General features: G+C 41.6%; 1 protein-coding gene across 1 annotated transcript in view; it reads left to right on the forward strand.

Moving 5' to 3' along the window:
- Nucleotides 1–14,250, forward strand: part of LOC115312451 — a 67,557-nt gene that overhangs the window by 11,478 nt on the left and 41,829 nt on the right. The window contains exons 3-6 of the mRNA XM_042292880.1: nt 264–358; nt 2,291–2,507; nt 5,305–5,399; nt 5,550–5,763. Coding sequence (XP_042148814.1) covers nt 264–358; nt 2,291–2,507; nt 5,305–5,399; nt 5,550–5,763 — 621 coding nt within the window. The remainder of the gene's footprint in view (nt 1–263; nt 359–2,290; nt 2,508–5,304; nt 5,400–5,549; nt 5,764–14,250) is intronic.

Below are 14,250 nucleotides of genomic sequence, written 5' to 3' on the forward strand. Positions count from 1 at the left end.
ATTATCGCTTGGTCCTGTCAGTTCCTGTTTTTCGTCCGCTGACTTTTCGCGCAGCTTTACTCTATTCTACCGTAGAAACTAGCTCAATTTTCCATCCTGTAAAGTATAATTCACATCGACGATTTATATTCTGGCTTTAATCAGCTGAATTCTACTTATATTGATCAGCGAACGTATTTGGCGCCTCAATACGTCGGTGTATATTAGTAGCATTTTCTTTTGAAGAAATTGAGCAAAGTTAACTTTTGATTTGATTTCTGAAGCTCCATCAGCTCCGGTTCTAGAATATGGCGGACACACGGCAAGCTCTGTGGTGGTGCAGTGGCGTTTTGACAACAGCACTCTGGAAGTTGTTCAGGTGAGTTGCACATCTAGCTTTCTGGAATGTCAATGTGCGGGGATCCTTTATACCAAACTATTGGAACAATAATCTGATATCAAAGTTGTGAGATTGTACGTTAGGTGGCAGTATATAAATCTGTTTATCTCTTAGGCCTCCACTTTGAGCGAAAGTGATGTATATTCACCATGCTCATCTCAAACCTCTGGTCATCCTCACATTAGACTACCTGAAGTAACACCAGGGTTTCTAATACAAGCGGCAGGACCAAGCGGGATCAAAGGACCTTTACACCGCCGCCTCAGTGGCTGGTCAGCAGCGCAGCTTTGACCAATTGCAGCAGGCTGTGATGTTCCTGGCCCTTGGTTCCGTTTGGCGCCGCCGGTTAGGACCCCAGAGTCATCTCTGAGATTTCCAATAAAATTATAGCCGCCTGAAGTACCTTTATTTTGCGTAATTAAAAAATGGGCGCCTAAAGGGTACCAAATAAAACTTTCTCGCTAAATAAATTGCGTAATTTTTATGCAATGAGATATTTTAAGTATGTATTGAGTTTTAAATGTGCTCCAATTTAGGGACGTCGACCCTTCAATAGACATGTGCAACAGGATACGGAAACATAAGGAAATGTACTGAGGTACGTGGATATGACACGTATGTTACAAAGTACACTTTATAAAAAAAACAAAAACAAAATGCAACTGATTCGCCTTAATGAGTTCGGTGATGTAAAATTTGCTCTCAAATTGTAGTTTTCTGGAAAAATTTGTGTTGTGAAATTTGGCTTTTATTAAGGCAATCAAAAATGGGGAGAGCAGTTACCCCCGCTGTTTTTGGCATTTGAAGTTTCTTCCGTAAGCGCGTACCTTTGCATTCAATTTTTTTTCTTTAAACACACCGATAAAAACGAAGAGAGATGACCCTGTAAGGGCACCCCCTGCAAAGCCATCTTGCCATCATGTTGCCCAGTAAGGTAAGAGAAGCATTAGAAACACAATTGGGACGCATGGCACACCCAATTTAAGGCAAACATAATGCGCACTAGCAAGGCATGCTGCATGAAAGAAAAAAATAGCTGAAAGGCAAATCGCTCGTTTAGTAACCGATTATCAAAAGTATTGAGGACTCATTTCATATAAAGAGCACAATGTTGGCGGCATGTGTTTATGCCAGATATGCACAGTACAAACTATGCAATAGAGAAATCATTTTTATTGAGCAATAGAATGTACAAATTATACAACTATATATAAAATTATATGTCTGTGTTTTTCAAATTAAACTTTCAGTTGCGAGTATGCAACGTGTTGTCTCTTCTTCCCCTTGTCCCTGTTTTTACGTGTTCAATTCAGATAAACCACAAACTAGCCCAACTTAATATGTTTATATATATATATATAGTAATTGAAAGGTTTCAAACATTTTACCGCTCAGCGTTCAACTCTGATAAACAAAGCAATATTTTTTTTTAAAGATGCCGTTGAAAAAGTTGTTTCCACACTGCATCCTTTTTTCGCGGTGATTGTGTCACATTGCACAGAAGTCAATACTGTATAAAATAAATTATTCGACATGTAATTCTACGGCTTAGTTAAAGGAAATAGCTTGGTGTAAGTTTATTTCGGCACTATTACTTGCTGGGAATTTTCCACCTCTTCTAAGCAATATCTGACGTTTTTAATTTGATGCAATTACTAAAACAAATCGCTTGTAAGCAAACAAACTCTTGAGACATGTTCATGTGCTTCCTAATTATGTCACGATTGTTTTGGGGTTTTGATGTGTCCTTATAGTCGAGCGGACCATATAAATGTTTGATACCTTCCTTTATTTGATAAACCTCAGACCCCTATTCCTTCAAACTTATTTAGAAAGTTTAGATATATTTAGCACTTAATTGTAGTAATGAGGAAATTAATTGAGATCAATGTACTTTATAACGATTCGCAGGTTTCTCGAAACAATGAGACATGGCTTGATTGTATCGATGCAAATCATTGCTTAAGTTCAACGAGACGTCCAGTGGAAGAGAGACAACTATACATTGAGGGACTCCTCACTCTCAGTAAGCTAGAACCCGGCTCCTCCTATGTCCTATATGTGAGAGGATGTACAAAGCAAGGTTGCGGGCCATCTACGAGCATTGCAGCTCAAACCATTCTACAAGGTATTTCATTCATTCATTTGTTTATTTTTTGTGCTCATGAACAGCTTGAAGCCTTGATAATGATTCACAGTTAACATACAGCAAAAAGAAGTATAATTCTACAAATTGACAATAGAAAACTTGAACGCTACAAAGATGTTTATAGATTTGCGAGAGAAAACTTGAACGCTGCAAAAGATGGGTTAAAAATGTCAATGCAAGAATCATTGAAAGTATTATAAAAGGTCTGAATACGTGTCATGGGGCAGGTTCGAAAGAATTCATTAACATAAAATGGAAGAGAAATTCGCAGAAATCTTCTCGGAACATGAATATTTATCGATGAAGTTAGGTCAGGGCAATCAATGACTCCGTGAAGGCATTTGAACAAAAATAGAAGATCTCTGTCGCGTCGTCTGGCACTCAGAGTAGAACAATTGTATCGCTCTAAAAGTCTTCTATATTCAAAGTAAACAGTGCAACCAACATAGCGGTCGTAAAAAATTCGAAAAAAAAACACGTTTCTGGACATTTTCAATCGACTCTTGGTGCGTACGCCCAATAGAATTCCACACAACTGTTGATAACTCTAGCTTAGACCTAATTAATGAAAAGTATAACTGCATAATACAGGCCGACATGGAAAACTCGCTTGTAATTCTGGATCTGACACCTAACGTACGAAAAAACCCGTTGACAATGTTATTGACATCTGTATTAAATTGACAGAGAATAGTCTATATAAACACCAAGATCACGAGTGCAATCCACCCTTTGCAATAGGGCATTGCCGAGTTCGTAACAAAAATGAAAAGGCCTTAGCTTCTTAGCAAATGACATAACAACAGTCTTAGTGGGATTAAGTGTCAGCCTGTTGAGACTACACCAATTGCTCACTGATTTTACATCATCCATTAGCTTCACACAGCCCTCTACAGATACTATCTGCCTAAATAACTTGATGTCATCGGCGTATTGCAGGATTTCTTAGTGTATAACACATGAGCGAAGGTCGTTTATGAAAACATTAAAAAGAATCGGTCCAAGGATAGACCCCTGGGGAACACCAGACAGGGTGACAAAAGGCCGGGAGAGATGACCGAGGATACGTACAAAGTTCTGTCTATCGGACAAATAATTGTGAAGCAATCTGCATAGTGTAGTGCTCATACCGTACGATTTCAGCTTTTGTAAAAGTAGCGAGTGATCAACCAAATCGAATGCCTTAGACATGTCAAAATATACAGTGTCAACCTGACCCCGCTGATACACGATAGGCGAAACGAAATTGAGAAAAGACACCAAGTTTGATTCCACTGATCTTCCGCGCACAAAACCGTGTTGTGAGGGCAGGATCTTATGTATAAAAAAGCTCGAAATATGTCCCGAAAGTACTATTTCGTAAACCTTTGCAAATGGACATAATAATGAAATGGGTCTATAGTTTTTTGGATCATCTGTTCTTCCTTTCTTATGTATCGGCATGGTTATCGCGTTTTTCCAGATCAAAGGAAGAGTGCAAGTTGATAATGAAAGGTTAAAAATATGCGTTAGAATGGGTGTGAAAATGGAAGAGCATCCTTTGACAATAAAACTCGGGATGCCGTCAAATGCGACCGATAACTTGGGTTTTAGTTTTTGGATTGCAAGTTTAATGTCAGCGATTTCAAATAATGGGATTGATAGGCAATCGCTACCACTGTCACCAACGTCAGGCGCAGATAAACCATTCTGGCTAAAGAATATACAGAGGCAAAATAGCTCGCAAACACTTTCGCTACATCTTCGGGTTCACTAATCGAAATTCCAGATGAGTCAGCGATGTTTGTTGTCGATGCAGCTGTGGCTGTACGGTTCTTGACGTACCTCCAGAACTGCAATGGGTCACGATATTAACTGCGCTCTGCAGACTCATTGTGCACTCTCTTATCGCGCTGCAACAACGACTTTGCCTGCGCACGTGATTTCTAATATTTTTATATTATCTGTGAAATCATTTAGCCGTATGGGTTTATTATAGTTGCTTCATTTATAAAGCACGTACGTATTTGATTGCCAAAATTGAAAAGCTAAACATTAAAATGCTGAGTTTAAGCAAATTCTTTTTTAATATAATACGATCATATTTTAGTTAGGCTTTGTTAAAGCTAATAATTTTAAATGCTCAGAGAGCATCGTTCAGCGGCAGTTAATTCACTGTGTTTTTTCTTGCCTTGCAATCCTTGAGCAGGTCGCAAGGGTCTCGTTATAGATGCGTGCTCTGTTTATTAGAAGTGCTAAAACATAGTGGAGCAGATACCTGAAATCCAAAATTGAAGTGTAACAAAAGGAAAGATAAACTTCACTTAATTGTACGAGAATGTAACTTTTTGAGGGAAATGATCGAAGTTGTAAAAATACTCAATTTCACATAATGTAGGTTGTGAAAACATGGTTAAATTCTAAATTCCCGTAGTTCTATTTTCCTGCTCCCGACATACTTTTTCTTTTCTTGTGAGCTTCTGCAATATTGATAATGTTTCAATTTTTTTTACAGAAATATTCATTACTTTTTCAAATGAAATTGGCAATACTTTATATAAAATACAACATTTAAAACGCCCATTTTCAATCTACTGCACTTTCTTGTTGTTGATATATGAAATACAATTGGACAACTATTCAGATATGCTAACGCAGTCATATATTTTTGCCGAAATTCTAAACATTTTTATATATAATGTCTATATTATCATGAATTAGGAAGTGGTATTTCTGATACCTTAATGATTATGGCCGCACACATAAAAAGCGCCTACTAAATCTTCTTCATATCTAGTTCCAGCTGCACCATCCATAGGACTTCTAGGAAGCAGTGTCAATACTGCAGCACTAAACTGGACGTTTGATGACACCGAAACTGTTCTAGTGCAGGCAAGTTGAAAAATATATTTACAATATCTTTTTGTAAATAGTTTAAGTTTCACGTAAACGTTTCATTTATAACTTCATAATGAATATTACGAGTGTATATGAACTTCAGTTCTTTCACGTCTCATAATACATTTTTACATGTACCCGCAGGTCTCACAAAACCACACGACCTGGTTAAACTGCACCGATGAGAAAGATAACTGCAAAATAAGCAGCCTTTACAACTGGTCAGCGTCTCATTGGTCTGGAATCGTGACGCTAATAAACTTGCACTCAGGAACCTTCTATACGGCGTCAGTGAGAGGATGTAACTACTATGGTTGTGGAGCACACAACTCAACAGATTTTTCTACAGCCAAAGCAGGTGAGCGATGCGCCCATTTTAGTGAAGCTTATACGGTAAGAATATTGTTCCTAGATGTAATCTAATGCCTATCTGCTACAATCATTTCCCTCTAACACCCCGATCGGCTTTATACAAGAAGAAGAGTGCTCGAATCCGCACAAGCGAGAGCGCCATGGAAGCGTGAATACGCTGTTTCTTTTACCATCACATTTTTTTTTACAGCCAAGCTCTTTACGGCGAGGGTTTCGTGGATTTTTTATGTGGGACAACAAAAACTCTACGCTCGCACCGTCGACGGCGCCGCACGCACACGCCTTTCCCGTATAAAAGATTGGAAGTAAATAACAAAAATAAATCCTTAACGAACGCGTGTGCAAGATGCCGTTTGTTTTAGGCTTTTGCTTTAGAACAGTTACTGCTGTTGGCGCCGGCACGTGCGGCGCGTGGAACACCATGGCCTGCATTCTCCTAGGCACTTGTGTAATTAAGCAGTAGGTTTTTTCAGTAGATTAGTTATCACTAGGCACCATTTTCAAGATCAGTAGGCTTTCAGGTAGATAATAAAGGTTTCTTAAAGATTTGCCGCTGTGCGATCCGCGCCGGCCATGTCTACGCTCGCACCGCCCTCTGTTTGTCGTTGTTCCAAGCGCTCGCGTACCTAGTTTTCTTTCCTTCCGCTCTCTCGGCGCGGTGGTCCCATTGCGCGTGTCTACTTTCCGCGGGGTGGCGTTCCTGTCGCGCGTGTCTAGGTTCCTCCAGCTCCTCGGGGCGGCGATAGTCGCCGACGCGAAACAACGACCACCGATGAAGACAACAATAAATGTGTGTGCGTAACATTTGTGACGATGATCGCCGATCAAGATAATAAATGTGTTGGTATCTTTGTTTAAAATTCCGTCAAATCTGTGTCGGGTGCTAAACAGCTTCGCTGGTTATCCACCTTCACATGGTTTAATGGCTCATGATTTTATTTTTTATCAAATCACGCTACAACAAAAAAGATAATGTGAGGTAGATTATATTTTTTTTAAAGATAGATTTGACTGGAGAGGTATCACAGCTGATCATCACGTCGGTGTTGTGTATTACCGTGGCATCATATGACGTCAAGCGACGCTATGGTGTCACTTTGCGTCGAAGTTTCGCTAGACTCCTTAATATCACGCGACAACATCATGTCTTGTGAGACTTCATTTTTCGTTGCGGAGGGATTTTGTCACAAAAATTTTGTCTACATTGTCTATTGTCTAGGTAACATGATTTACAACTTGCAAGCCTATATTGTCTGTTGTATGGCAATACATTTTTAATAGGGGTGGAAAATGAGTGCGCAGTCTACGTGCCGCAGAGTGAACAGTGTCTTGGCTTTCACCGAAGCTCTTTGCTGGGCACGCTGGTAACCAGGGATATGTCTTTATCAAACCACTCACCACGGTGTTATGCAAAGTAACGTAAAAATACATTTAAAAAATTCATAAATTGATATCGCGAATGACGCTGCCTTTTAAAGCGATGATCTCGAGACGGGTTAAAAACATTTAACTTTTTTCTTAAAAAAATCAAATAAATAAACTTCTTTCATACAAATATTTTTTAATCAATTTAAATACGACACATTTGATTGAAATACCGGGAGCTAGAAAACAAACAATTTTTATCACTATATTTCCTTTTAAACGCGGCATATTGATTATTCTAATTTGCTCAAATATTGAGATAAAAGTTTTAATTGCTAAAGTTTAGTTTAATTAACCAATTATTGCCTCTATAAACCCGTCCTACTACAAACAAAAAAGAAAACAGAATATTTTGGTAGTGGGTGAAAGAGATTTATTTGGTTGTTCGTTCGCTCTACAATGTGCTCGCATATGACTGGTTTTCTTGTCTTGGTTTTCTTCACGTTTTCATTTACTCGCAGTGGGTCAGTATATGACTGTCAAAGTGCAACATATGAAGATGTTCAACATTAAGTTGCACATACAAATAATTACGCTGGTGCCTCCTACAGTCATTTTCGCTCCATGACTCTTTCATTAAAGCACAAAACAAGTGTGCAATGAAAATATGCAATAGTAGACAATCAATAAAATGTATTCGGGATATATTTCTGCGGGAAAGATATAATCTAAATCATAATTGCAAAGCCTGTGTGTTTTAGATCACGATTTACATCATGATTTATGTTACCTTTTTTTTTAATCAACTTGATGTTTATTGTCCACTTTTGTCAGAAATGACCTGGCTCACTTGTATTAAAACAATTTGCGGAAATTTTTGCAATACATTTTTTTTCTACATTAGCTTACCTCATTGTATGGTTTTTATGGTTGCTTAATGCATGATTGAACAAAATAATAGATTTAGTAACCTTGGAGGAGCAAGAGTCCGCCAAAAAGGACAAAGTTACCAAAAAATATGGCCTGCCTTGTGACTCTGTCGGGTGCCCACATTCCCCTACCTGATACTTTGTGAGAAATACAAACATTTCATCTTCCACATATTTTTGAAAAAGGTAAAGATGGATATATAAAAGCAGAGACAAATGGCACGCAAATTTTCATACGCCATGTCTTGTGCGCAAAGGATGGTGCCATTCAAACTTTGAAGTAAAGTTTGCATAGTCAAACGCTCAGCCATGACCAAGATGTAGCGGCACCTGTTAAAATACCAAAGTAAAAAAAGTGGTATATCATCAAAATTTGACACATTTTTAGACATTTTCATGGAAAAATAGGACCCGCACCCTGTGGTAGACGCCATTCCTCTCTATTTATTCGCGTCGTTGCTGGTCGACAAATTCTTACTTAACATTTTGAAAACTTGAATTGAACATTAAATCAGATAACATGATGTTACAAAACTTCGCCATCTGGTTCAAAAGAGTAGTAAAATATACTGGGTGAGGGCTGAGTGTTTGTCGATGCATATTTAATTTTTCTGACGAGGAAATAAAATCAGTTTTCTCTCCTCTCAAGGACGCGGTATAATGGTGCTTTAAAATGGCAATAAAAACAGCTATACACCCGCGGCTGTTACCGCAAGGAGCAAGTATAAACGCCATTTTCAGTATGCTGGATACGAATAAGAATGTCCAATTTTAGAGCCAGCCAACTAATATCGTTGAGAACCACCGATGTACATTTAAATATTTATTTCATTCAACAAAAAATATGGCAAGACCTCCAGAGTTCGGCAACCTGATGCTCATGCAATGCAAGGGCCATCCGTCGCTCTCCTTCGCTAATGAAGAGCTATTTGTTTGAGATACCCCGATTCAGTTAATTTCATGTTAGACTTCATCATGTTTTTTATCTAGCATTACATTTCACCTCCCTCAGTCAAGTCTGCAGATGAAATCAATTTTAGCTGTTCCAAATAAAGTTCGCAGGGAAATGTAGATGAGCCCTTGACAGTCGACTTTCTTCTGTCTTCTGATCAATTACTACAAAGGCTTACAAGAGCTGCCCGCTAGTGAATTCGTCCGTCATAGGTCTGCCGGTGCGTGCAAAATATTAGGACCTTTGTTCTGTTGTGGAATACGCAGATATCAGTTTAAGTCTATATATACCGAGGCCGCCGTCAATGCAAGATGATCATACTCTTTAGTTGAAGGTCATGATACGTAGACGCATTACGAGTCCGCTATTTTTTTTTCAGTGTAGTTGTAATTTACTTATTGCTATTGTTCAACAACCAAGATTGCGGCAGAGGTGACGGAATAGTTTGCGTAGATATAATACCGTTAAAATATAAAACATTTTGTTAAGCGTTGAATCTGAAATATCATTACGTCGGTCACACATATTTGGTGGAGCAATGACAGTATTGTTCAGTCAACTGAAGAGCGAGAGTAGAAACACTTTTCGATATTCGGTGACCTACGAAGGATTCCTATTATCACTACCATTTTTCTTTTTAACCTTTTTGTACTTGCATTAAGGCGCATTTATCTTTTTAATTTGGTTATTCTCTTGAGCACATCATAGTGGCTCTATATTGAAGTGTAAAAGTACATGGTTGGCAGCTATGCGGCATCACAAAACTAATAAACTTACAAATATGTAGAGCCCTGCGCACACTTTGTATCCGTATCCGAACCGCATCCGCAAAATGTGGAAACATGTCGACGTTCTTACTAACCACCAGAGGTTACGACTACATTTATACTAGCAAAATCAGCGGAAATCACGCCAACCGCGTTTTTCCCCGCCGCACGCAGAATCGGAAGCTTTCACCTGTGGTCTCTTAACTCTCCCCTGAAGTCTCAACGTTTAGAAAAAATGTCAGAAAAATAAAGATCAAAAAAGTTCGGGAAGAGAGGAGGAGAAGCAGTGGCGGAAAGACAAAATCCTTTCTGTGGTGTTACAGAGCGTATGCGGCCGCCTCGAGTCTCGCGGTGTTTCGTGTCAGCCAGCGGGCAGATGCGCCGCTAAGTCACAGTCCAAGGCCTGATCGGATCGACTAAAGTGTTGTACGAGAAAGATCGCGGCTTGCAGACGCCGAAACATATATATGAAAAGAAAACTTTTTTTTTTCTTTGCTTGGGACGGCTACGGAGGTTGCGCGCGGCAGCCGCTGGCATTGCTGGCGCCCCGGTGTCGTAACCGGACGAATACAAACTACCAGACTTTCTTGGCTAGAACTCTAAGCATACAAAATAGAAACAGGCAAATTACGGGCTGCCTATGTGCGTGCGCCGCTGATCCCGAAACTTTGCAAACCGTGGCGCCACAGGGTCGCGCTCGCTGTCGAAGCACTTCTTTTGTTTTTGGTATCATGGCCACACCACTCTCTGCGGAGAGGGGGAGTTTTTTTTATACTTTCTTGTGACTTGTTCGTTTGAGGTTTTCTTTGGCCGGAGAAAGTTTTCCGCTCTTTCCCTGCCAAAGAACTAGCTTTCTCGGGACGATTGATGCCCTGCATTCTTAATTTTTTTTTTTATATAGATAGCATTTCTGAGAAGATGAAATGCACTGGCTGAAGCGATCTTCAGGAAGAATCAGATCTTTCATAGGATCCTTATCGTTTCTTCGAAACGCGTTTTGTGGAAGTACGTTTCGTGAACAATATTTCACGGACATACATTTCATGGACCCACGGCTCGTCGACGCAGCACGTTTTGCGGGCACATGCCCCTGCGACGTTTCGTTGGCAAAGTATTTCTGCACCAAGCCGCTAAAAGCCAGCGCGCGATTCACTAAGGCCTGCTTAACCAAACCATGCGCTTCTCTCCCTTGTAATCCAGGCGAGACGCAAAAAGTTTGTTACGAAAATAGCAAAGTTGTGTGCGACGAAACGTTTCTGGTTTTTCGATGAAACAAACACGGGAAGTCTTTCGATCAAACGTCACATGTCGACGAAACGATCTGTAGATGAAACGTCAATCGACGGACAGAATGCCACAGGGCAAACATTTAGATCCGGATCCGCGGATATCCGCATCCGCAGCCCCTGGCATCCGGATCCGATTCGCAATCAGCCAAAATCCGTCTAACTTTTATTCGAATCCGCCGGTTTACTGCGGATATCTGCAGATATCCGCAGATAATCCGCGGATATGCATGTCACTACAAATATGTATTTCTTTTTTGTTATTTGATGAATATTAGTGTTGAATAATCAACTACATTCGTTTATTGCGTCCGTTAAAAAAAACACTTCGTATTTTGCAGATGTATAACACTATTTAAAAAAAATAGAATATTATGCGGTTTTCGACAACCAGGTCAATCTACGTAAATGTTTCTATTCAAAGCAGGTGTTATTTCAAAGATTTGTATTTTGATGGCTGATCATTGTTATCTTAAAATAAAACTTGCAGCGCCTCAGGAGCCAACGGATGTAATGCTGGCGGTTTTACCAAACGGAACAGCTGTTATCGAATGGAGCGAACCACCTGGTCATCGAGGGGAGGGAGACGTTTACGACATAAGTTGGAAGTGCAAAGATGGAACACATCGAGTCACATTTTCAGCTACCAATTCAGTGTCAATTCAAGGTAAGAATAAATTGTTCACTTTTGAAGACACGGTAAAAATCACGAATTTAAAACAACTCATGTTTTCGATCAGATGGTCTCAGGGGCGTTGATAATATTTACTCTTTTATAGTACCTTCTTGAACACTTAATCGGCTAGCTTGAGTCTGTGCCCCATGTTTTCCTTACTGTGAAAATTAGTTTACTACTCCTCGTTTCCATTTACAGTGTGATGATGTTAATGAAATTCATTGATATAACTGACAATTTTAATCTTTACATTTCCTTAAATTACACGCTTACATAAATATTTCATTCAAAGTGACGCATTTTGAGAGCAGTCTTAAAGCAGTAGAGCGACGTCAGAGTTAATACGCTACACACCGGCACTACTCGCCAACCGCCATAAAAAGCTCGTGCATGTACGGCAGTACATTTAGAGTTTCCATCATTAAAAAAGGAGGAGGCAGACGAGTAAGATTCTGAGAGGCACGATAGCTTGAGAGCACCTAATAGTCAATGTTCCAAAAATGTCCATCAGAAAGGAACGCGTCTCGGGTTTTGCCTTTCGCGACATGGGGTCTAAATCCGGGAGAGGACATGGACCATTACCGCAGAACTCAGCCACGGCCTGGACACTCCCCAACATGACACCCGGCACAAAGACATGGCACCGAAGACAACCGACTAAGTATCCTTAGTCTTGAACAAAAAAAAAAATTAAAGCCGTTAACAACTCCCTGTAACGCCGAATCAGAGCGCAGCTCTTGAGGAGGAGGAGGGGACGGTACTGAGGGGAGGGTATACCCCTCCTCCCTCCTCTTCACCTCGTCATCCTGCCTGCTAGTCCTCGCTCCGAGCGGCGTTGGCGTCGCCGTCGGCGTGACCGTGAGGTCACGTAACCCTTGTGACGTCCCCTAGTTCACGTGACTTCACACGGGCCACCTGACGTCACCGGGGTCACGTGACATCACCGGGGTCGCCGGACGGCTCTCCCAGCTCCCGCTTGGCAGCTTTGTTAGGGTCAAGCCAGTCTGTCTACGACTCAAGAGAGCGCCTCCCGCGCCACGCGGTTTCAATGAACGTGCATCCTTTGATGTGAAGTGCGTACCATCAAAGTTTCTGGTTGGTTCGCCGAAACTGAAGTTCATCCGAGCACTCTCGGTGCAAGTTGTTGCCACGAAATAACGCAGACCAAAGGCGGTCCCTCATTTACTTACAAGACCTGACAGATGAAGATCAACGGCTCCTTTCTCTTCCCTCAGGGGCCCTGGGTGAAGGGAAAGGAACCTTCGATCTGTGTCCGTCAGGTAACAAATTAGCAGTGAGCAAACACGACACGACTATGCCCCTAGTTTAAAACTAACAATCAGAATATTCTACCTAGGCTCATCAGCATTCACACGAAACGCACGATGACTTCATCTGCTGAAGGACCTACTTTGTCCATCAAAATAACATCGTACTACAGCAAAAAAGAAAAAGAAAAATAACTTTTGGGGGCAGTTTTTTTATTGCAATTAGTCAGTGGTCGTTTCAGACAACAGACTTCGTATTTCTGCCCTTTCTTACGGTCTGTCCTTTCTTTTCAAAATTCCAGTAGGGATCTCGCTCTATCGTTACGGCGTTTCCTGGATAGGAGGAGTCCCCGTCAGGTGATGGAATAACCATTAGGCATCAGGTTTCGGAGTGAGGAAAGCTGACAGCGGTGTAATGGGCGCCGCGACCCCGCTAATCGGTGGCGGCGCGTACGATTATCACGCCATTTTCGCTCTTGTTTGCGTTACAGCCGAAAAGAAGGACGAGTGGAAGCTACACTCTAAAAAAAGCCCGTGCGTTCACCTTCCCGCACAACACCTCGGAGAGCCAATCACCGCAACTTACGGAGGCAGCTCAGCGAATGAAGATGCCGAAACATATGTTTAGACCAAAAAACGCAGTCTGAGTTGGGACATTAAGCAATGCAAGCGTGACGTTCTGCATTGCTTAATGTCACAAGTCAGACTGCGTTTGAACGCATTTGAGTGCGTTGCGGCGTCCTTGCGGCCAGGAGCGGTCGCTTGCGGTGCGACGCGCCCCTTCCCTAGCGCGACGCAAGCGAGTAGAGACTCGCTCAACTTTCCGAAGCGTTGCGGTGCGTTCGACCAATCAGAAGCCGAGAGAGGAGAGGAGGGTTACGTGATCGCTCGCGCCACTCGGCCGGCTCGGCGAGACGTATTCGGTTCTCCGCTCGCAGAACTTGCTTTTTCGTTTTGAGGAGCGGTGGGGAGTGTATTTTCCTATACTCCGTTTCACCTTCCGTCCGAGCACAGCGGACGCTAGGAGCCATCCCAGCCAATGCGGCGTTGAGGGAGTGTCAAGCGACCTTGAGCTTCCTGTGTCGCTCCGCCCCACCGGCAGGTCACGCGACTTTCTCCCGGCGCTGGATCGGCTGGGATGGCTCGTGGCGTCCACTGCGCTCGGACTGAAGGTGAAACGGAGTATAGGCTGCGATGGCTCAAGCCTTACAAAACGTCGGGGGAGCCAGC

Source organism: Ixodes scapularis, unplaced genomic scaffold, assembly GCF_016920785.2.
Source record: "Ixodes scapularis isolate PalLabHiFi unplaced genomic scaffold, ASM1692078v2 PGA_scaffold3__209_contigs__length_174095766, whole genome shotgun sequence".
NCBI classification, from domain to species: domain Eukaryota; kingdom Metazoa; phylum Arthropoda; class Arachnida; order Ixodida; family Ixodidae; genus Ixodes; species Ixodes scapularis.